This window comes from Podarcis tiliguerta (assembly GCF_965153285.1).
Source record: "Podarcis tiliguerta genome assembly, chromosome: 7".
NCBI lineage: Eukaryota > Metazoa > Chordata > Lepidosauria > Squamata > Lacertidae > Podarcis > Podarcis tiliguerta.
In genome coordinates this window covers 44,372,503-44,396,583 of record NC_139540.1, presented here as the reverse complement: position 1 = coordinate 44,396,583, position 24,081 = coordinate 44,372,503, and the positions used below count along the sequence as shown (strand labels likewise).

At 39.7% G+C, this 24,081-nt stretch overlaps 1 protein-coding gene across 3 annotated transcripts in view; it reads left to right on the top strand.

Moving 5' to 3' along the window:
• Positions 1-9,399: 9,399 nt before the first annotated feature.
• RBBP8 (RB binding protein 8, endonuclease) overlaps positions 9,400-24,081 on the top strand; it is a 30,834-nt gene continuing 16,152 nt past the window's right edge. For 2 of the 3 annotated variants that reach the window (XM_083451626.1, XM_083451624.1), the window contains exons 1-7: positions 9,400-9,535; positions 14,111-14,153; positions 18,360-18,455; positions 19,178-19,290; positions 21,267-21,342; positions 22,750-22,901; positions 23,411-23,512. In XM_083451626.1, coding sequence (XP_083307752.1) covers positions 9,424-9,535; positions 14,111-14,153; positions 18,360-18,455; positions 19,178-19,290; positions 21,267-21,342; positions 22,750-22,901; positions 23,411-23,512 — 694 coding nt within the window. In that variant the 5' untranslated portion in view covers positions 9,400-9,423. Of the gene's footprint in view, positions 9,536-14,110; positions 14,154-18,036; positions 18,208-18,359; positions 18,456-19,177; positions 19,291-21,266; positions 21,343-22,749; positions 22,902-23,410; positions 23,513-24,081 lie in introns of those variants that run through there. The other variant, XM_083451625.1, reaches the window with a different exon arrangement.

The window sequence follows — 24,081 nt, the reverse complement described above, 5'->3', positions numbered from 1 at the left end:
GGAAATCATGCTGCCACTGTGAAAAATGCTGATTATATAGATCAATAAGAACATAGGATTTAATTAGAGTCCGTTTCTTTACTAACTATGAGTTTAAGGGGATCTCTACAAGGCCATAAACCATATAAAGTGTAACTGTATTATAAAGCTATGCACATTCTAATTGTCACACACCTGTTTATTTTTATCTGAAATATAAAAATGAATAACAAATAAGAAAATACTGTAATGAAAATATGTTCTTATTTGTTATTCGTTTTTTTATTTTAGAAAAGAATAAACAAAAATGTAAAAGCATAAATGCTTTTAAAACCTTCAGTAGGCTGTAGCAGGATAGGAATTAGGAATATCTCACTGTCAGCAAATGATGTTTCAACAGATTTCGCTACTGCGTTTTACTTGTTTAAACACATATCTCTTCTGACCTGACTCTCCTGCACACACCTTCTGCACCAAAGCAGATCATACGAAACACAACTCCAGAAAGTACCCTGGTGTTGTGCTACCTACACTTTAATCACATGTGCAACAGAATAACGCTTCCACTACTTAATGGAGTATTCTCTACCCAGAACTAAAAAAACAAAAAGAAAACAGTTTTGTATTGGGTCCCAGATTTTGTTTTGACCATTTGTAATGTTTAAATCTCATTTAATTGGGGGGAAAACAATTTTTATGGTTTGTTTCAAAGTGTTTACTTGCCTATCTTCCCGTTCATAAATGAAATGCATCTATCAACCACTTCATCTAGATATGTAATGATGAAGACTTTGCAACAATAGGATATTGCTGTATTTGATACGGATACAGCACTCCCCAACCCTCTGGTAAATTGTTTTGCTGGAGGCTACAACATTCTAAGTTGGGAGTTGGTGGAGGCGTGAATAATTCACCACTTACGAAGCTTCAGAGTTAAGTTGAGCCGCAGCATGTTGAGCTGCCCTTTGATGCATACTGGCTGAACAGGTTCCTGCTCTACCAAGGAACTGGTTTGACAGGCCTGTTATGCCAACAAATTCTGGTATGATTCCATGTCCCAGAGAATGCAGAAACCTGCCCAGCCAGTTAAATGAAAGACATATTAGGTTATCCATTGCACATTGTATATATCTTAGGTGCAGCAGAACTTCTCTCAGCATTCTGCACTGTGGTCCACAGTGGCTCCCTCATCCTACATGTGCTTGATGTTTATAAGCTCAGGGAAAAGCTAACAATAAATAATCACCACTCCTGATCAAAAGCAAAGTCACATTAACCTTTCACAATCACCACCAAAAGGTAAGTTTTAAAAATCTCCCTTTATTGTGCATTTTGTGTGGTCCTATCACATAATTTTTATGTTCTTATGCAGCGTAGATGTGTATTTTATTTCTGTGTTTTTTTTAAAGTATTACTCTTTTGCTGTATCATATATGGCTACTGGTGACATCATTTTGCAGTTAATTTTAGTGATTTTTTATTAAGTAGGCATAGTTAGAACTGTAGGTTATGCACGAAACAGAAGTGGGGGAAAGGCCTAAATAATAGTGTTGCCACTGACTTGCTACATAAATTATGGCAAATCTCTTTCGTGTCTTAGCTTCTGTGTGTAGAATATGTGGTAAACACAATAATCTCACAATGGAACTATGATCTGGTAAATGCTATGCATATGCTAAAATTGTATTTTACTTTCCACTGCCAACCCCCTAACTAATTTAATATTTTAGCACATAAAATGATCTTTCCAAAGTTTGATACGGCATAGCCATAATTTATATGCTGCATATTAAAAGGTCAAGTCCTTATTTGCTTTAAATAACAAATAGAAGAGGCTATCCAAAATTAGGATTCCCAAAACTGTAGTCCCACCTTTATGATCAGTTTAAAACCAAGGGATACAGATCTCATTATATTCCCAGGTACAATGTCAAATAAGAATTAGACTTTGAAAACAAAGGCTATAGAATCTGGTAACTGATTAACTTACTGAACCTAAGTACTGTACTGGCTGAGCTGAATAGAAAGGAATGAAGACAGGTTTTGTCATGCCTGTTGGGACAAAATAACTTTTGTTTAAAGTAGATGTGACTCTTCCTATCCCCCTTTTAACTGGATTTTAAAAGGATAGAAAATCCTCTAGTTGTTTCTCTTCTCAAGAAAGTTTGGTTTAAATAGGAATTTTAACAAAATAAATAGGAGGCAAATAAAAAGTAAAATATTGGAACCTGGTGGGCTATGTTTTAAAGTACTTTAACAGCTCGGTGCATTATGTGAGATCTAGCATAATCTCACAGAGGAAGTATCAGCTTGGTGTGTGCATATCCAAGTTGATGAACAGTTATCTTTGTTATTTCTTGGAAGAATGCCAGGTGTCTATAACAACCGATATAAAACTGAATGGCAGACTTAACAGGCCTTTAAGTGTACAAAGCACAGCTAGATAGTATCATTGTAATGTTTGGGAAAATATGTTCTCATCAGTATAAAACTAATGAGTTGTATCCAACTTAAACTCAGAGTAGACCCCCTGAAATTTATTGACTTCCTTCCTTTCTTAGAATTTAAGTGAATGGTTTCAGTGGGTCTTCCTGAATATGGCTTTAATTGGCTATAACAAGTAATTTTTCTACTAGTTTCAATTTGTCTTATTCATAATTAATTTTAGCTGGATTGGAGCCTAAGAATTGTAAAAGAAAACTTGCAGATTTGGGCAGTTTACTTGTTTCACACATTCAGATTTTGAGTGATTTTTTTTAAAAAAAAATCTCTTTATACTATGATTTTTTAAAATTAATGTATATTTTGGAAAGTAGATACATACAAACATGTATTCCAAATGGTTGTGATCCACAGTTCTTAGTACCCAGGTTTCCTACTGCATAGGAAAAGTTTGCAACAGAGGGAAGGATCCTGAGCCAAGATTACCCTGCTCTTATATTGGTCCACTGTGCTGGCTTGAGTCAAGTCCTTCAGCATGTGTGGGTAAGACTCACAATTGCTCAGGGCTACATGCTTTCTGTTTGGCCCTGAATCTATTTAACATGCAATAAAACCTTGTCTATAGGTTCTTCATATAAAAGTACTGTATGACAAAGTAATGGAACTTTGTAGGCAAAGCACATTTGGGGTACCACCAGTAAACGGCAGCAAATTACCAGTTACCTAATTTATTGTGTGTTTTATAGCTATGGTTTAAAAATGAGCTTGTGTGTGTGTTCTTATTTGCTGTTTTGCAAAACTTAGACTTTTTTAAAAAAAGAAAACTGATTTTGTGTATGTAAAAGCTATACACATAACAAATAGTTTGGATTTTCTGCCTCAAATCCCAGATTTCAGCTGAAAGTTGTTTTCAGCATTCAGCTGTCATGCAAAAATCCATGCCATCAGCTTTGTGTAATTAACATGCCTTTTATATAATGGGGACAGGAGCTGCTCCCCAGACAGCATGGCAGATCAGTTTTTCATTTCAGTAGATTATGGATTGTTGTTTCTATGGCATGAGGGAAAGGCCTGTTGTGCTGTTTCACCTGAAGGATGTTTTTCAATATTGACTTATAACTGTATCTTCCTCATAGAAACAAGTGAAATATTTTGGCATGCAGCTCTGCTGTAAAGCAGCAACATGCCCACATTTATTATAAAATATGCTTTCTTCATAAACTGATACAAAAATAATTTAAACCAAAAACTGAGAACCATGAGAACGGAGAACTTTTAAAGCCTTCTGCTAAAATAATGTTCACTTAGGGAAGAGTAAATGAGGGTAACAAAACCAACAAATTATTGTTTATTTAATATCACTGATCCTTATAAAATGTATTGAGATAACTAACCCTAGATAATTATCCATAGGTATTCTCACACAGTAGTTTCATGTTATATTTGAGTAGTCATCCACATATTCTCACCCACCACCATTCTGTTTCCATGAATGCCTTCCACAATAATCTTGGGGATTACTAACTTTTACTATTAAAGCAGTAGAAAATTACATTCTGGGGGGAAATGAAGATTCCTTGGAAGTTTGTTAGGGTTCCTTAATGGGGATACCTGTCATTGCAAAGTTTCCTGAAAATCAGCTTCTGTCTTACTACCCTCAAACATGCTTTTCACCCAGAGTGAATAACACACTGGGGGGTGGGGGGGAGCCATCATTGCCTTATGATATCAACAGTTCAAAATGAACCTGTTGCATCATTTGAAATGATTAACTGTGTGCTACATAAACTGTGGTCCACAGACCAGCCGTGGACAACAAACTTCATTCAGATAATCCACTGTGTCTGCAAAAATATTAAAAACCCTACAGCATCTAGCACACCACATTACAGTTGCTACAGCATGCAGGAAAAACTATTAAGTGGCCTGCCAAGACCCTCAGCAATTTTCAAAGGGTTCAGGGGGGGGTGGCTTTAGGAACCACTGCACTACAATGTCTTAGTATTCATGTTCACTTTCACTTCAGATGTATCTCCTACATTCTGCTCCGATAATAAATCAGAACGTAGAAAGCTGTTTTACATCAGGTTCTATTATTTGTTCATCTGGCCCACTATTGTCTATTTTGAATGGCAGTATCTTGCCAGGGTCTCTAGTAGAGGTATTCCACAATGATCAAGTTTGTACATCATAGTAAAACATGGTGAATATGAAGATGCTTAAGAGGATTCTCATAAGAGCCCTATTAGATCATACCAAAGGCCTATCCAGTGCATCTTTCTTTTCTCACAATGGCGAACCAGATGTCCCTGATAAGCAGGACTTGAGCACAATAAATTGTGTCTTGCACATGATCCCCAGCAACTGGTTCCAAAGGCATACTTCCTCTGATGCTAAAGGTAGGGTATAGCCATCATGACTAGTAGCCGTTAATATGTTTTATATGTATTTTATTACATTTTATATGTTGTGTTATATTTTACAAAATATTATTTATAAATAATAATCTTCATTGTGCCTTTCTGGTCTGCTATGCACCTCCCTGAAGATGTGTGGAGGAGACAAAACATGATCCGTGACATAACTATAAGGGCAAAGCAGAATTAATGGTTTCTCTCTCTCATAATTAGCAAGCCATGAACAAATCTTGGAAGATTATGGTATTTTGAGAGTGAAACATACCACAGGACCTGGTTTGGATATAATGCTAAATCAGGGATCATGGTTTGTTTCCTCTGCACACTAATAGGGCTGGTACAAAACAAACGAAGTGTAATTAACTATGGTTTGTGATGCTGTGCAAGTGATGCCACAACCTTCTTTTATCTGGAAATGCCAGGGATTAAACCAGGGACTTCACAGCATGCAAAGCATGAGCTGTGGCCTCTTCACTAATTGCTAGGGGCTAAATGTTAGAGACTTTGGAAGGATCTTAAACCTAACAAATCACACAAACAACATTTTAAAAGAATGCCCTACATCCCTCAGTGGCAGTACCTTACAGTTCTTTACCTCGGACAAGCACCCAAAATTACTTCCCCTTTTAAATTGAAATTTACACAAACTTTCTTTGAAATGTGACATTGCAGGAAAGAGTGGTATTTAAAAAGTTTGGCACTGGCCTACATTTCTTTTATTATTAGCCAATTTGGCTTCTGATTTTAGAAGTCCATGCAGAAGCTAGCTTAAAGAGCTAGGTTCAAGTGGCAATTGCACAATTTCACTTGTAGTTATCTGTTAATATTGCAAACAGATCAGGGTTAACAACTGTACAGTGCGGAGTTCAGGGTTCATGAAAACAAGCAGAGCAGATTCCAGGAAAGTAGCAAGTTGCATAGTTCATAAGAATGATACTTTATTGAGAAGGGAGACATGAAGTATCTAGATCCCAACCAACTTTTATATTCTGACACAGCACCTTTGCTCTATGCAGCACCTGTCAATGTCTGCGTGTCTTTCTGCTTAGATAGATAAAGTACATATCTTTGTAGGAAAGTAGCCTTTTACTACGAATCATCCGTATAACAGAGTGTATGCACATCTCACAAAACTTAAATGAACGCATTGAAAACATTCTTTTCAGTAGTTTTTATCACCTCCAAAGGTGAACAATTTCCACACACTCAGTTCAACACTCCCTTATTTATTGTTTATCCAATGAGGAAGAGGGACGCAGGTGGTGCTGTGGGTTAAACAACAGAGCCTAGGACTTGCCGATCAGAAGGTCGGCAGTTCGAATCCCCGTGACGGGGTGAGCTCCCATTGCTCGGTCCCTGCTCCTGCCAACCTAGCAGTTCGAAAGCACATCAAAGTGCAAGTAGATAAATAGGTAAGGTAAATGGCGTTTCCGTGCGCTGCTCTGGTTCGCCAGAAGTGGCTTAGTCATGCTGGCCACATGACCCGGAAGCTGTACGCCAGCTCCCTTGGCCTATAGAGCGAGACGAGCATCACTGGACTAATGAGGAAGAAGGAATAATGTCCCCTCCAGGGCCTCTCCATTTCCCTTCCCCCACTTTGTTGCCCCAAATTGAAGAGTCCAACATGAAAAGGGTGAAGAACTTTAAACTAGTGTTTCTAATAAACAGTAATGAATAAATTATGGCATTTGTTCTATTTGAAGCACCCCGTTTGCAAAATACTGGCAGTATTTTGATTTGGCAAAAAATGTTCAATAAAAAGAAGTGCCGATGCTTTAAGTTGCTTTGTGACTCCTAGTTGCTGGGTTCTCTCCTACCCCCCCCCCCCCCGTCGTTGCTTCTCTACCGGGGCAAACACTAGATAAGCATGGTGAGGAAAAAGTGGACCTGCTGCCTTAAGTAGGGAAGGGCAGTAACTCTTGTGGCAAAGCATCCGCCGGGAGTACAGAAGCGCCCAGCTTCAAACTCCGAGACATAGCGCCTGCCTGAAACCCTGAGAGCCGCTGCTGCCAGTCAGTGCAGGCTACGCTGAGCTAGATAGACCTGCGCGGGGGGGGGGGGTAGGCTGGTCCAGAGCTTCCTGCGCTACTTCAGATGGTCCGCCAGCAAATAGCCCGCCAGGAAGAAAGCGGGAAGAGGGGAGTCTTTTTCTGGCACGGAGGGAAGGAAATCGCCCTCAGAGGCGGAGAGCAGGAGAGTCGCCAGCGCAGCCTCCGGCCACCAGGGGCAGCTCCGTCCCGCCAAAAGCACCTCGGCCGAGCCGGCCGCAGACGCCGGGGGAGAACAAACAGAAAACGAAGCGCTTTCCTCGTCGGTCGGAAGGCGGGCGCGGCGGCCAAGTATGACCCCACCGACTTTCCGTTTCGCTTTCCCGCCGCTTGCCTCCAGCCACCGAGCAGCTGCCTCAGGTAACAAGAGCGCGCCCGGCTGAGGCGGAGCTCCCTCCCGGCCGCTTGACTTCCCCCCGGCGCCTCTTTCTTTCCGGACTCTTGTAAGCCTCCTCTTCCTCCATAGTTCGAAGCCGGCCGGCCGGCCGGCCGCATACATCCGCCCTGTGTCCCTCCGCAACCACAGCGAGCCAACCAAAGATGCCGCCACCGCCGCTTCTGCGGTTAAACTTGCCCGACCTCAGCGCGGGAGCAGGAACAAGGAGCCCCACCCCATAAACTAGTCCGACTCCGGTTTTGAGGCTGGGCCTTGGGAGCTGGGGGCCACCTTGCGCGGGAGCTGGGGAAAAAGAGGACCCTCCTCTTCCCCTTCCTATCACCCTTTTGAAAAAGCCGCTCTTTTCAAACTCCGAAGGAGCGCGCGCTGCGCTTTCCGGGGGCGGGTCCGCGTGTCACGTGGAGGCTTTGTTTTTGTTTCCCCCTCCTCTTCCTTCTTTCACCCACCAGCCGGGTAGCCGGCTAAGAGCTTCAGGTCAGGCCACGTGCTGAATGAAGAACTTTCCTCCTTCCTATATCGCTTTGCCCTGCATCTTGTTCGATGTTCGCCTCTTGCAATGCTACTGAAGCTGCAAAACAAACCCATAGTTTTCTGGGCTGTGTTGAAGGCACAGGAGCTCTGTGAGGTAGATATGGGGCAGGGGCGAGGGGAGTTTATTTATCTGTTTTACTCTTTTAACTGCCAGATGTGGAGAATACAGGAAGATTTTTAAAGCTCAGCTGTGATCTGTTTTAACTTCAAATCGTGTGCTCTGAAATGGAGGCGGAAGGGGAATCTTGCACTGAAATGAGTGTCTGTAAAAGCAGGAGTATGTGGCCTTTCAGGCATTGTTGGATACCAGCAGCGTTGGAAACTCCAATTCTTCTAGGCAGTGCTTTTTTTCTGGGGGTACGCAGAGGGACGCATACCCCTAAACATTATGTGAATCTTAAGTTTGGGCTCATTGAGGGGCAGTATTTCAGTATGAGTAGGAAAATGAGAGTACCCCTAAACATTTTTAAAGAAAAAAAGCACTAGTTCTAGGTGCATTTTTGCAACTGGGAATTTCATAAGCGCAAGCAGTTCCTGAGTTCTGGGTGCAGTAATGCACCTGCTGGTGAACTTCTGGACTTCCCTAAACTATCAGTAAAATGTACTCTTAGAACTTTAAAATAAATGGTCAGTCTTGGTTTTTACTTGCACAGAAAAATGGCACAAGTGAAGCATGTTCACCAGTGAGGGTGCGGCAACTCAGTCTCTGAACAGTGTGAATTGGTACTTATAGAAGGAAATTGCATGTCATGTACTGGAAACAGTCTTTCAGTTACCTTGAAATACCTTGTACCTATTAACAGATGGATGACTGCTATTCTGTTGCAGCAAAAACAACAAGAACCCTTGTGGCACCTTAAAGATGAACACATTTATTATTGCATAAGCTTTTATAGACTAGTGTCCATTCCATGCATCTGTTGAAGTCTTATGCCTGAGTGATTGTATTAGTTTTTAAAAGTGCTACAAGACTGTTGTTGTTACTTGTACCTGATGCCCTGGGCACTAGGCTACAGGTTCCAGAGGAAACAAGTTAATTCAAGGCCACTTAGCCTGAGCTAATTACTATTCAGGTTATACAAGGGTATCATCATCATCATCATCACCATTCATTTCATTTATGTACTGCTTTTCAGCCCAAAGGCCCCCATAGCATATTAAAGCAAGCTATGTAGTAGAATACAGTAACATGCTATAAAGGAAACTATGCAGTAGAATACAGTAGCATGCCATAAATCAATCAGCAAGTAAAACAATCAGCAAGTAAAACAATACAAGGCAATAAAATTGTAGCATACAGACAAAAGAAAGACTTCCTGAACTAGAAGATTAAAGGATGCTGTTACCAAACCTGCATGCCTGTATGTAAGAATAATACATCCCCGTATTGCTTCCCCTGCTGGAAGAAAAGGAGCTTAAGGGAACAAGAAAGCAGCCATGTGTTTTCCCAACTGTTGCAAGTCATACACTGTAAATGTTTTCAACCTGTCATTGCAGGCATCTAATTTTCTTTTTAAAATAAATCAGCGGTGTGATGTAAAACTAAAAGAGTGGCAAACAGCAAGAACTGCATAAAGACAAGTGAAACACTCAAAACAGAAAACACAAGATGAGCACCTCTGGAGGAACTTGTGGAAGTCCAAACTCCACAGAACCTGCTCCTGATTACTTCAAGGAATTGTGGTCCAAATTGAAGGAATGCCATGATAAAGAAGTAAAAGGTAATGTTATGGTTGCTGATCTATAACAGGCCAGTGTGTTTACCAAATAAATACATCATAATTAGCTCTTGATCAGCTGGTATTTGTGCCTTGCTCAGAGAACATTTGGTGAAAACAGCAAGATGTTAATCATATGGTGGGGTGTGTATGATAATTGCAGATGAATGTGGGTTGATGTTGAGTTGATATTGTTTGACTAGACCTGATCTTTTCAATGTTCAGTTGCTTAAGCAGAATGTTTTGTACCTAGACATACTGAAGTTTTGAACACTCTGGCAACTGAATAATCTTAAAATAAGATTTTCTGGTTTATCAGTCTTGACAACCATATGTCAGGAGTGCTCTGATGGTGTTTCCTGCTTGGCAGGGGGTTGGACTCGATGACCCTTGTGGTCTCTTCCAACTCTATGATTCTATGATTCTATGATTCTCCTGCTGGATTTTTTACAATGAACTGTGAAACAGAGTTAATATTTTGCAGAATGCTGATGTAGTTTCCAGTCTAAATCCTCACCAGAGTATCTATGATGTAGAAATTGAGCAAGGTATGGTGTACATAAGTATTTTCTAGCTGTTGTTCTTGGAATGTAGAAATGACAATGAAACCACAAGAGATTCTTATGGAGACCCTGATGGAGCTAATCATGCAGAACAAATCTATGCATTTTAAGTGAGAACTTAGTCCCTTTCAATTGGACATAGACTCTTGTGTCTTATAAGATTGCAGCCCCCGTCTCATAACAGGAGATATATCTTACACACATGCACACATGCCAGAAGTAGCAGCTGTGAGACTTCATGCATTTGCATTCTATATGCAGACAGAATCATGCAGCTCATTCCCAGGAATGCCAGCAATATTAACAGGCAACAGCAGAGTTGTTGTTGTTGTTGTTGTTGTTGTTGTTGTTATTACAATTAATTTATTAATTGCCTTCCAAACTGCCATCTCAAGGCAGTTTACACATAAGATAATTAAAAACGGGTAAAAACAACAAATATATTTAAAGGGCAGGAAGAAAACCAACAGCTGATTTCACCTAGCAAACTAGCCTATACAGTACAGTGGTACCTTGGTTTACAAACAGTCCTGTTAACAAACTATTCGGGCAACGAACTCTGCAAAACCAGAAGTAGGTGTCCCGGTTAGCGAACTTTGCCTCGGAAGACGAATGGTGGAAGGGCACCGGTGGCGGGAGGCCTCAATAGGGAAAGCGTGCCTCAGTTTAAGAACCCTTTAAGAACGGACTTCTGGAACAAATTAAGTTCGTAAACCGAAGTACCACTGTATTGGGGAACAGATACATCCAAATAACAGGCTGTGTTTTGCCTGTTGCAGAAAACGGTGTCCAAGCTACTAGGGATACCAAGGATTGTAGCAGGCCAGATTAAAATCCAATAGAGAAAGTGATATCTGGGAATGTTGCACATAGAATAATTAAAACAGCCCAGGTTAATGCATTCAACAATATAGCAGAAGTCTACACTTCCTTGCTGCAGTTACCCCTACCCTCTCACTTGGATTAAGGGAGCCTGATAAAAGATGGGGTGTGAGAGGCATAGTAATTTCCTCAATATATTTTACCTTCTATAGGCCACAAATCATTTACTGAACTTACTAGGTTTATTAGCTTTAATCCTTTTGGCTCACTTCATTCTTCAACTGAGTTTTTACAGTGGGTGCAATGTCGTCAGTGAGGCACATGCTGAGACTTCATCAACTCAGGATTTTGCAATCTAAGGAGTGCCTTTATGTCATGAAGCCGAATAACAGAAAACTTTAGACACTTTTTTTTTTTTAACTAATCTAATGTTCTTTTGCAGTTTGGAATACTAAAAACATGGGCATGACCTTTCGAAAATACATAGGCCTGTATATTCTTGGAAATAGGTCCCCCTGAAATAAATGACACTGAATAAATCTAGTTAGATTGACTATGGGTGTGTCAGTGCAGCCTTGCCATAAGGCAGATTTTTTCATGCCTAAACCTTTGTTTCTATGTTCTACACAATGATTAGTAAAGTTAGATGCTGCATGAGTACATCAAAGACATGCCTGAAGGATAGTTAATTTTTGCAAAAGGTGGGGTCCCTCCTATAGAACTGGGTACAGTGATATTTAAGACACATCAAACACAGACTTGCCTGGACTTTACTTGTTCCTGAAGTCTATAAATATGAATTAAAGCTGACTCATGAATTTTGAATTCTAAATGTCAGCAAAATTGACAGTAGCCAGAGAAATAAGTGCCTGGTGCTTACATTGGTTGTACTGTGTCATTTTGTTGTTTTTCCATGTGCAAACTTCATTCTTGTGCTACCAAGAAAGCAATCAAATGATGATGTTATGTTTCTTCTAATTTTTAACAACATGCTTTGGAGGAAAATACAGTCTAATAAGTTGCATACTGCACTTAGTGCTGAATGCCAAGGCTTCAGACTCAACCTTCATTGCATGTCACAACTTTTCTCTCTGCTTTGGTTCATGGCTTCAATTAGACAAATTCATTGTTGTGTGATGATGAACTCACAAGCCTGATTATCAGAATAAAAGCACAGGATATTAACATGGTTATGAAAAACCTTCCCAGAAGTTATGCTAAGGATGGAACTACAGTGGTACCTCGGTTTTCAAACATAATCTGTTCTAGAAGACCATTTGAGTTCCGAAATGTTCGAAAACTGAAACTCAATAGCTGACAGCTAGGCTTCAGGGTCTTGCACTCAGCGGAATCCATGTTTCCTGTTCGACTTCTGAGGTGCATTCGAAAATTGAAGCATTTACTTCTGGGTTCACAGCGTTCAAGTTCTGAAACGTTCGTCAACGGAGATGTTCGAGAACTGAGGTACCACTGTATATATTATGTTAGTGTAAGGGAGGAATTTTTAGGGGAGATTTTATGGGAGGAGGTGGCAAACCTTTCCCTTGTAATCCATCCCGATGGCTTCCCTCCCCCCCACACATTCCACACACGCATCCAACTCTGAAACCTGAAATAAATCAAATTGGGTGACTTGGGTATGTGTGTGAAGTCCTGGGAAGAGGGTTGTGGAGGAGAATCAGTGGATGAGCATGGATAAGACATCTCACCACTCACCCTCCAGTTTCCCCCACAAATGTTCAAACATTACTGTTGAACAGCAAACACTCATTTGGGAAATGTGTGTAATGTGTAGTTCCACCCTTTGCAGAATTTCATAGGTTATAATTCAGTTTAGTCTAACCTAAATGAAAATTGTGTGCGCAGCAAGCTGGCAGAAATAAGTAAGTGGTAAATCTTACTCTTGCCATGCATTTAATGGGTATTGGTCTGTGTTGTCTGTCTCTCATACATTTTTTGGGGAGACACAAGGGTAACGCTGTTAAGGCAAGTTTACTTACTTTTTAAAAATCTCATTAGGACTAATATGATTTAAGCACAAATACTACATCTTTGATGGGTTATGAGGCAGTCTGTTTTATTGAAAGAGAATAGTGGAGAAAAAAATAAAAGTTCTAGTGATCTGCAAAGCAAACATAATTTTTCAGAATTTATCCAACAGACTTCATGCCCGAATTCTAATTTATTGATTTAGGATTGCTCCAGAAAGATTTCTGAAATATTCTGATAATTCCTGAATTCAAGCGAAGTAGTATTACTATAGTTTTGCCTTCGTAGTACAGCTTATTCAGTAGCAACTGAGGCTGCTAGTGTTAAAATACCAAAAACTATGCCAAACAGACTACCTGTTCTTACAGGAGCCTCATTGTTGTGCAGTCTCATACCTTCTGATGGGTGTGGAGAAGGATTAAAGTAGAGCACTTTATTAGGGGTCTTAATTCCAGATATCTAATTGTCTTGCCAAATTGCAGCCACATTTTAAGAAAAACTATTTCCTAACTGATCTACATGATCAAGCACATTTGAGTGCTTAAAGAGATAAGAGCCCTCCTTTCCTGTCTTCCCTTAATTTTTCTTTTGAAGTCATTTTCATGCATTTTCTATTTTGCCTTTCTTCTGTAATGGGACATGGCATTAATGTGTGGTAATGACTGTTGCTTTCAAAACAGAAGCATGAGCTCTGATGAATTTGATTTTTTTTTAAAGCAATCAGTAGTCACCATTCTTCCAGCTGTGGTTCAGGAATGTAACACCCTTGATTACCGGGATCAATAAATGTCAGCCGGCCTTAGTAACTAGCAAAAAAAAATGCCCAGAACCCTGACCAATGGGAGCTGGCAAAACAGAAGAGTGAACTAGTTCTTGTATTCATGTTGCACCAATTCTCTTTACCATCTGGAGTGCTAGCAACTTCTTAGCTAGATTTCTATAATGTGCTTTTTTCAGGGCTATCCTTGGAGACATCATCCTAGGAACCATTGGTTCATTACCATCTTTTGAGAACTGAAGTAACTGAAAAACAAACTATAAATTTCTGAAATAACTTGTTCAGAACAATAACCCTATAATTTAGCCCCAAATGTATGCATTTGTTGGTAGTTTCTACATATACATATAAAGACATTATTCTTCATTAATTTGTATATGGAGGTTCAAAATATAAATTCTTGCTTTTCTGTTTCTCTTTCATTAGGATTACTGGCAAAGATCACCAAGCTGAAAACAGAAAGGTGTTTGTAAGTATCTCCTCATATGCTACAATTCTTAATTTGATGGAAATAGTTGCATTTACTAACTGGTCCTCAGAGGCTGGTTTTTCAGACAGAGCCTACTATCTCCTTTTCTAGGAATGATAAAGCAAAAGGTTCAGGACAATATCGCAGGGATTGTAATAGAAGCAACATTTCTTATGTTTAGCTGTTACATTAAAACTGCAGTACTATGCACACTTTCTTTGGAACAAGTCTCATGGAACTTGGTTGAATTTACTTATAAATTCATCAAGTCTTACTGAAGTAGAACCAGCATGATTTCTGCAAGGGTAAGTCCTGTCTCACTAACCTTGTAGAATATCAGCAAGGATGTAGATATAGGTATATTTTTAAAACGCCTTTTATAAAGTCACTTGTCAAAGCCTTGAATAAGCTTTGGAGTTAAGGAATAATAGGAGAGGTCCGCTTATGGATCTGTAACTGGTTAAGCAGCAGAAAGCAGAGAAAAGGAATAAATAGTTCTCCAATAGTTCTCCAACTGAAAGATGTAGAAAGTAACCTCTTTATGGATCATTATTGAGACTAGTGTTTAACTTTTTAAAAACTTTTTTATTAATGATCCAGAGTTAGGGGTGAGCAGTAAGGTAGCCATGTTTGCTGATGATACCAAATTGTCAAGATTGTTGAAATAAAAAGGAGTTGTGAATGTGAGGGCTGTCCAATCTGGGTGAATAGGCAGTAATATGGCAAGTTCAATTTTATGTAAAGTGATGCACATGGTGCCAAACAATTCTAATTTCACATATACACTAATGGGGCCTGAACTGGCAGTGACTGAGTAGGAATGATACCCAAGGTCGTAGTAGATAGCTTGATGAAGGTGTTGACCCACTGTGTGGCTGCTGTGAAAAAGACTATTATTAGGAAGGAATTGAAAACCTCCCAGTATCAGAATACCATTAATACAAATTTATGGCGATACCACATTTGGAATATTGCAAACGGTTCTGGTTGCTTCCCCTTGAAAATGTTAATGTTGAGCTGAAAAGGATTTGGGAAAGGGCAATCAAAATGATCAAGGGGCTGGAACAACTTCCTTATGAGCAAAGGTTGTAACCTTTGGGGCTCTTTAGTGTAGGGGAAAAGTGCGTAAGGAGAGATAGGATAGAAGTGGGCAAGAATTAGGCAAGTGTGGAGAAAGTGGATAGGGAGGATTTTTTCTCTCCACCTCTCATAATACTAAATCCCTGGAAGATTCAGGACAGACAAAAGGAAATACCTATTCACACAGCACATAGTTGTGGAGGCTGTGTTTAGCCTTCACTGTTGGACTGCAGTGTGCCCTTGAATGCCAGTGGCTAAGAATCACAAGTGCGGAGAGTATCATTGTACTCAAGCCCTGCATTCAAGCTTCCCTGTGACTACAGAATGCTGGATTATATGGTCCTTTGGCCTAATCCCACAGGGCTCTTCTTATGTTTCTAAGTAACTTGTATAGGATAAAGTTGCTAATGTTTCGGGGCGGGGGGGGGGGGAGAGATACGTCTGCTAAATTCATTTCAGCCTGTACACAAATTTCCAAAAACATTTCTGTACTCCAACTTCAATTTAAACTTTGTTGTAGAGTGATTGTGTTTGGAATAATATTGTCATGTATATCTCCTTGTTAAAAAGTTTCCATCCTCAGCTCAGAGTTGGTGGAAGATGGGTATTATTGATGACTTTCTCTTGAGATTTAATACATACCAAGCTAAATGGCTTAATTATTACTTGCTGGAATCATCCTACAAGTAGTGCATTGTAGATATAACAGTCTTCTATAGGAGTTCTTGTTCTCCCCAACTCTTTCTGAATACCTGAGGTTTAATATTTCAGCACTGATAACCAGCCAGACAATGAGCTCCTTATGCTGCACCCTGGTTGAGCGGTGAGGCTAATGGTCTTGGAAATGCAGGGTCAGGGACCACTCATTAGGGAGGCTATTTTCATAGCTGAAGAGCTTGTCAGTTTTGTCAAGCAGCATCATGACCATCATGCACTATTTTCTCTCTCTTTTTACGCTTTTTGCTCCGTTCTTAGAATGTGAGTGTACTTAGAACCAAGTGATCCTACCCATGCTTCATTCATAGTAAATACTCTGTGTTCAGTGACATATATTTCCTAGCAAGTGACTTCATTACAACAAAGTAGCCTGAACATGTTTACTCAGAAGTAGGTCTGAGTGAGTTTAATGCAATTTGCTCTCGGGTAAGTTTGCTTAGAAATTCTGCTTTAATGTAATATAAGTGCTGCTTAGCTTTAGAATAAATTCTAGCTTTAGACTAAAATTGGAAGCTTTCTGAGCCACAGGTGGCACTTTTATGCATGATTAGAGGATTGCATTCAGTTGCCTAGGCCACCATGTTGTGCATTTCTTATGCTGTCTTAGGTGGTTGCTTTCTTTACTGGCACAATCACTATGCCTATAACAGGCATTCAGGTTTGTGTGTGAGAAACTCAAGCTGGCAATCCTATTTAGTGTTTGTTTGATCTGCATGCTATGCATACTTAACTGGAAGCAACCCCCTTTTGGATATAGTGAGAATTTATTCTTAGTGAACATACATAGGATAGCAGGATAGCACTATTGTTTAAAGTACTGTCAGTACAGTATCGCTGTAATGTTCCCTTTGTTTCACGTGAGTAAGAAATACTAGTTTGCCTAATGCCACCCAGTAGCTGTTCATAGCTGAGCTGCAAGCTTAAGTCCCTAAGATATAGCAGCTTCTAAAGCAAGTCTGGAAAACTACTACGCACTCCAGTCAGTTTTGAATAGAACTGTTTATATTTGGTGTCTGTTGTTCTCAAAGCTTGACTGCCAGCATTTAAAAAGAGGTGCCAGATCAGTTGTTGCTACTGTTAATATGGCTTCCATGTTATCCTCACATAATTGCAGTTATTGTTAGTAAAAATCCTTCTTGCATTAGTTAAATTGTGTTTGTTTTATTGCCACTGACTAAATCTAACAAAAACCAGCCCTGAACTGCTTGAGTTACAGAGAACTAAAAGGTGTAAACAAGAGGATTGTACATTTCCCACCTGCACACCCGTTTGTTATTAGATGTGGGCCTTCCATCCCTTTTCTAAGATCAGGCCAATAACATGTGTAAATGTGCAGTGCTGCCACCACTGCATTTAATTTAGGCTCCTTCAGAAAGACAACATATAAATTGAATAAATTAAACAAATAATAGTTTGGCCAGACTATTACAGTCGTACCTTGGAAGTCGAACGGAATCCATTCCGGAAGTCGGTTCGACTTCCAAAGCGTGACTGCAGCCAAGCTCCTGCAGCCAATCGGAAGCTACAGAAGCCTCGTCAGACGTTTGGCTTCCAAAAATAGTTCACAGACCAGAACAGTCACTTCTGGGTTTGCAACATTCGGGAGCCAAAACATTCGGGAACTAAGCTGTTTGACTTTCAAGGTATGACTGTATTTGTTTATCTGATTCCACCATGTTCTCCCTGCTCTATAAACCAATCTGGGACATAACTACCACACATTATATGTGTAAATGTGTAGAGTGTAGCATCAATCTTCTTTATTTTTAATGCTGAGCATAAGGGACTCTGATTTTCACTGAGACCATGGGAGTGTCTTTTCTGAGGGTCATTTCCATGTTGTAGGGGGTTCAGGGGGATCACAGCTAAGGGGAAGAAATTGTTAAACCTCCCTATGTACTGCTTCTTTTTTTAAAAAATTGTGAGCATCCTATCCATACATGTAGGACAACTTCACCATTCTGATTCATTAAGGTTTCACAGCTCTATTCTCCTGCCTGAGAGTAAACTCCACTGAACACACTGGGACTTGTGAGAAAACCTGCATAGGCTTGCACTGTAATTTGGTTATCTTTTCTCATTTAAATAATTCCCTGCAGCCCATTCTAATGCAAAGTTTTCCTTGACAGAAAACTTTGCGCAGAATAGCTATAATTTTGTTGTACTATGCTACCACTTCCCTCTTCCATCAAGCACCATCCTTCTCCTCTGTCAAATTCATGTTACTTATAGTGGAAGCCAATGGAACTGTGACCATGTGAGTAATGTGCTTTGTACTGCAGATGAGTCGCTTTATTAGTCTGGTTAGCACAGTTTTCTTACTTTGTTAACTTTAATGTGATTTCTGCTTAATGAAAATGCATATATCACATAGACAACTGCTGTAAATTAATTTTCATATACGTTTAGGGATGCAGAAAGACTCGAAGAGTTTTACACCAAAAACCAGCAGCTTAGAGAGCAACAAAAATCATTGCATGAAACAATTACAGTTTTAGAAGACCGGTAAGTAGAAATTACCCCATTTTGATGGTAAGGTTTAGCCATAATTTTTCTTTTTTTGAAAGCCCTGCCGATTAGATTATTGTTTGCTGCTTGTATATTGTTTGCTGCTTGTAGTAAACAGCTTACTAAATGGAAGAGGTGATAATGGAGGCTCTCCCTGACTATTTTAAGTTTTGAAATCAAAGCTTTTTGATTTGTATTGGACAACTTTCTTCAAGGACTTGCAAGTTCATTCAGTGCTATGAAGCATGTAACCTTGTATGGTGTGTGTGTCAAGAAATAAGTTCAAATAGATGTATTCTAACTTGATCATCCAGAACAATTTTGTTGTTCTGCAGGTAGGAAAGATTTAGAAGTTGAAGGAAGGTCTTTGATAGTAAAATCAGAAGTGTGCTTCTGATTGCCATGTATCAAAAAAGGTGTTTCACATTAATAATAATAAGAATGGTTGATAGCCAAGATTTTAAAATTCTAGATCATCTATGCCACTTCAGGTTGTAATCCTAAACACACTTACTAAGGAGTAATTTCCACTGGACGTTATGGCCTCTTGTGCAGTGGTTCACTATTAAGTAAATACTTTGGGCCCCCTGTTTTTCAAAAGCTAAGCCATGGACCTCCTACTTTTGAAATTTTGATAGATCAGTGGTATGCCTTGAGTTATCTAGTACTTAAAAAAATATTATGCTTATCTAACATATCTTTATCTTCTAATTTTATAGGTTAAGAGCAGGATTATGTGATCGTTGTGCAGTAACTGAAGAGCATATGAAGAAAAAGCAGCAGGAATTTGAAAATATTCGGCAACAGAACCTCAAGCTGATTACAGAACTGAGTGAGTTTTATCTTCCTTGAGTCATTTCATAATAATGGGACCTCTTTGCATGTGCTCTGTTATCACACTCTTTTGAGTCAGTAATGGTTAGTTTTTCTATATTTAAATACTACGTTGTTCACAGAAAATGCTCATTATGTCTTATTGACCATGCATTCCCCAAACAGGCTTATACTCATAGGCTCTCCTGTGAGAGCCAGTGTGGTGTAGTGGTTCAGAGCGGTAGATTCGTAATCTGGGGAACCGGGTTCGCATCTCCGCTCCTCCACATGCAGCTGCTGGGTGACCTTGGGCTAGTCACACTTCTTTGAAGTCTCTCAGCCCCACTCACCTCACAGAGTGTTTGTTGTCGGGAAGGAAGGGAAAGGAGAATGTTAGCCACTTTGAGACTCCTTTGGGTACTGATAAAGTGGGATATCAAATCCAAACTCCTCCTCCTCCTCCTCCTCCTCCTCCTTCTTCTTCTTATTCATCGTCTTCTTCTCCATTGTACCTAATATGTGGAAGTGTACAGTTAGCCTCTTAAATTTTGGAATGTCTAATAAAACACTTCTTGCTTTCAAAACTGTTAATATTATAAGATAAAATATAGAGAAGTGCTTTTTTCCTATGTCTATAAAATGTCAGGAACTATCACAAGCAGAATTTGAGTGAGATTGATTTGTAGCTCAATAATATTTCACTTGGGCTTGACTCTTTGCATAAGATTTGCTCACACACAAAGGTATATCCTGCCAAGCTATGGTTTGTTTTTACATCCAAACCTATGGAAGCTTACAAGCCATGGTTAGAGAAGGTACCACCAAATCAAGGTATCAAATCATTGTTTGAAGAGAATTTGCAAAACACAGCTTGTACCAATTGTTGTCTGCCATGGCATCCGAATTCAGAAACCAGTGACAAACCATCATCTCAACAGAAGCAGAGCAGCATCACAGGAATTGCTCTGCCTCAAGAAGCTGCTGCACTATAGAAACCAGAGCGAATCATAGTTCTCAGCAGATAGAAAACAATAGGAGACAAATAGTTCTAAATTATTATTTACCATATGTTTGACAGCTCAAAACAGCGTTGTGGGTAAGCACAAGCTGTGGTTTGCTATGGTGTATGAATTGAGCCAGAGTCTATTTATTGCTATAGATGCCTAAAGATTCCATCCCAAACCCAGATTATATTTGGTTTATGACTAGGTTGCAGGGTAGAGGGGAAGGAGCCGAACCTTTTCTGTGTTTGACTTGACTTGCTTTAGTCTCCTGGAGGTGTTTGCTCTGCTAGCACCATTATACAGTGCTTCTGCTATACAATTGCTATGTTGATTGTTTGAGGAGTGGAGGATGTTGATGTATTTTCCTCCCATTAATCAGGTACTGTTGGATTCAATGAAATTTTGTAATGTTACCACTTTCCCTTTAATGTTATTGTGCTGCTTTGCTTATAGACAAATGGAGAACTCTTCTACATCTTAGGTTCAGGGGCCTTCTAAAGGGAATCAAAGTTCCTGGATATAAAAACTATTACTTGACTTTCTTGTGAAGGGAGTATAGCTCACAAATGCCCACTAATTTGGATAGCATCATGACTTTGGTCAAGGATAGGATAAAAGGCACATCTTTCCAAACATCACAAAAGACAGTAGCACCAGTACTTTTTAAAAATGTCCTTTCCTTTACATCACCAGTCTTATTTCTTTCTATTGAGCAATATTCTCATGTGATGAAAAAGTCAATTAGTAAGTAATTTGTTGCTGGATTTCACAGTTAATCAGTGTGATGTAATTAAGTTACAAATTGCATTTATAACATTCTGTTAGTGACTTGGCTGGAACTCTTTATTTAGAATCAAAACAAAATGTATTGGAGTACAAGTACATGCAAGTGAGTTTTTTAGTCATCTAATGGATTTCCTAAGAAGACTGATGAAGAAATACAACACAAATGGAAATTGCCATGTTATTTCATTTTTTTTGCATATTTCAGTGAATGAAAGAAACAATTTACAGGATGAAAATAAAAAGATTTCTGAACAGCTTCAGAAGATGCAAGAGAAGATAGAGTAAGTATAATTCCTGTTTGTACCTATGCAAATAGATGTAGGGAAAGGTTTGTCCAGGAAGTGATGGATAATGACGATAACCAAACCACAATAAATCAGATAAACCCTGTCCCATCTCAGTGTAACACCCTCCCTTTCCTGAGAGGGAAGGAGTTTCTCATGGAGTGCTGAAAAGTTGGATACCAGAGGAGCTCCATATCCCAGCACTTTACAAAAAAATGTATCCTACTGTCTTTTAGTTGAGGGAGGTGAGGAGGCAGTGTATCTCATGCCATGCTGCTAAGTTTTGGAGCAAATGGAAACAGTGAAAGAGAGACCTGGTGTTTTTGCTACTCCAGGACAATATAAGAGTCTCTTCTACCTCTGTACAGTGGTGCCTCGCAAGACGAAAAGAATCCGTTCCGTGAGTCTCTTCGTCTAGCGGTTTTTTCGTCTTGCGAAGCAACCCTATTAGCGGATTAGCTGCTAAAAGGCTATTAGCAGTTTAGTGCCTTAGAAAAAGGGGTTGGGGAGCGAAAAAAAATTGCAAGACATTTTCGTCTTGCGAAGCAAGCCCATAGAGAAATTCGTCCTGCGAAGCGCATTGAAAAACGGAAAACCCTTTCATCTAGCGGGTTTTCCGTCTTGCGAGGCATTCGTCTTGCGGGGCACCACTGTACTTTGTTCTCCAGCACGTGTAGGTGACTGGTGGGAGGGGTCATAGCAAAAGTGATCTCTGGCAACTACGAAATATGCTTAGCCGGTAAGCCAAACCAGAACTTGTGAAAGGTTTGGTAAATGAGCCTGTTGTCATTTCCAGCTATTCCTTTATAGTCCTACTGACTCCCTGATCTTTTGTTTATAATTTATGTTTTCACTGCCAATGTCTCAGCCACTTATTTTAGCTTCAACCTGCCAAGACTTTCTTTGTTCTGTCCACCATTTGCCTTTTTATTAGCACCTTCTGCCAGGTTCCCTCCTTTTAATCCAGGCATAGGCAAACTCCGTCCCTCCTGATGTTTGGGACTACAATTCCCATCATCCCTGACCACTGGTCCTGTTAGCTAGGGATGATGGGAATTGTAGTCCCAAACATCTGGCGGTCCGGAATTTGCCTATGCCTGTTCTAAGTGGCAGTGCCACTCTTTTTCTATAATTTAAAAGGACTAGTTCTGCCTTCTCTAAGGCTACATTCCCCGATTCAGTTAGGTAGCCGTGTTGGTCTGATGCAGTAAAAAAAAAATTTAAAAAATTGTCCAGTAGCACCTTAGAGACCAATTAAGTTTGTTCTGGGTATAAGCTTTCGTGTGCATGCACACTTCTTCAGATACCAATTCCCAGTGACCCTTAATACACTCTTCACAGATCAACACTTTCTGTTTTTTTGTAGTATTTAGATTTCACATTAATTTTGTTTGTTTTTCTTAGGGAGCAAGAGCAATACATGGAAGAGTTCGTTCCAGATTCACCTGTTCAGTCACTTTCAATGGTTAATCAACTGCGCCGAAAACGGGAGAATAGACATGTCCAGTACACAGAACAAAAGGGTCCAGATTTGGAACAGACAGGAAGACCTCATAGTACGCTTTTTCAAAAACTATTTCCCTGCTAAAAATATTAAGAATAATTACAGTTTGAAGGAGGTCCCCTTTATACAATATAAAAATATATAATTCCAAATCCTTCCTTCCTTTTAGGAAATGGTTCTGAATTTTTGGTAGCAGTGCTTCCTTACTAACTTGTCTCAGACTACCACCTAATGGACATTAAAAGTATTTCCATCCTGTCATACCCACAAACAGAGAGCCAGTTATTTTAGAGTTTCCATAACAAGGAATAGTCTTAACTCCCATCAGGTCAGGGGGAAACTGTGTGAGAGGAGCTGCTCCTGAGCTGGGCATTGTTGCTCGCTCTGTTTCTGGATCTGAATATGGGGGAGAATACCTCTAGGCCAGGGGCAGCTCTTGATCAAGCACAAGGCAGAGAACCACCATTGATATTAAGGAGGAATTGCTGTAGGGTGCCATAAATAAACTTCATTTTATAAAGATGCTGTATCTGAGTATGACCTTTATTTTTCTCTTTCTAGAGCTTGGGAAGATCCCTCTTTCATCCACCCAAAGGGATGTCTGTCCTGAAGAAGAAGTATTGGTGGCTGATACCTGCGACCCACAGCTCTCCCCAGTATCACGTAAATTTAGCAAGTTTTGCCATTATATATTTAAATTAGTGATAGTGGGAAAGAGTACAGTCAGTTTTCCTTGGTAATCACTCTGTACTATTGAAGATTTTTCTTGTTTTACTGCTTAGAGGTTTTTTTTATTAATTAAGCGGTTTATAAATATTTTAAATAAATGAAGCTTTCAGTGGAGATCTTTATCCAAGTTCTTATCTGTATTTGATCTGAATTTTGTTCTGTTTTGTTTTTGCATATGGAATCATTTAATTGTTGATGTTTGATGCTTTGAGGTATTTTATGGGGAGCGAATCATGAATGGAATGGAATAAATAAGAAAAACCCTCAGTGTGAAAAGTGCTCTGTACGGTCCTTTGGTCTGTTTATTCTTCGTTAGAGGAGGCATATGACCCAGGACTAGCAGCCCTTTCAGGAATCCTGGAGATTCCCCATTTCCCCAGGCATTTTGCCAACTCTTATGAGGAAACCATTCACCCTCCAAAGCTATAGGGAAGAGTTGAACAGGAACCTCAAGAGACGGCTACAGCAAACTTGCATATTATTAAATACTATTATGTTCATCT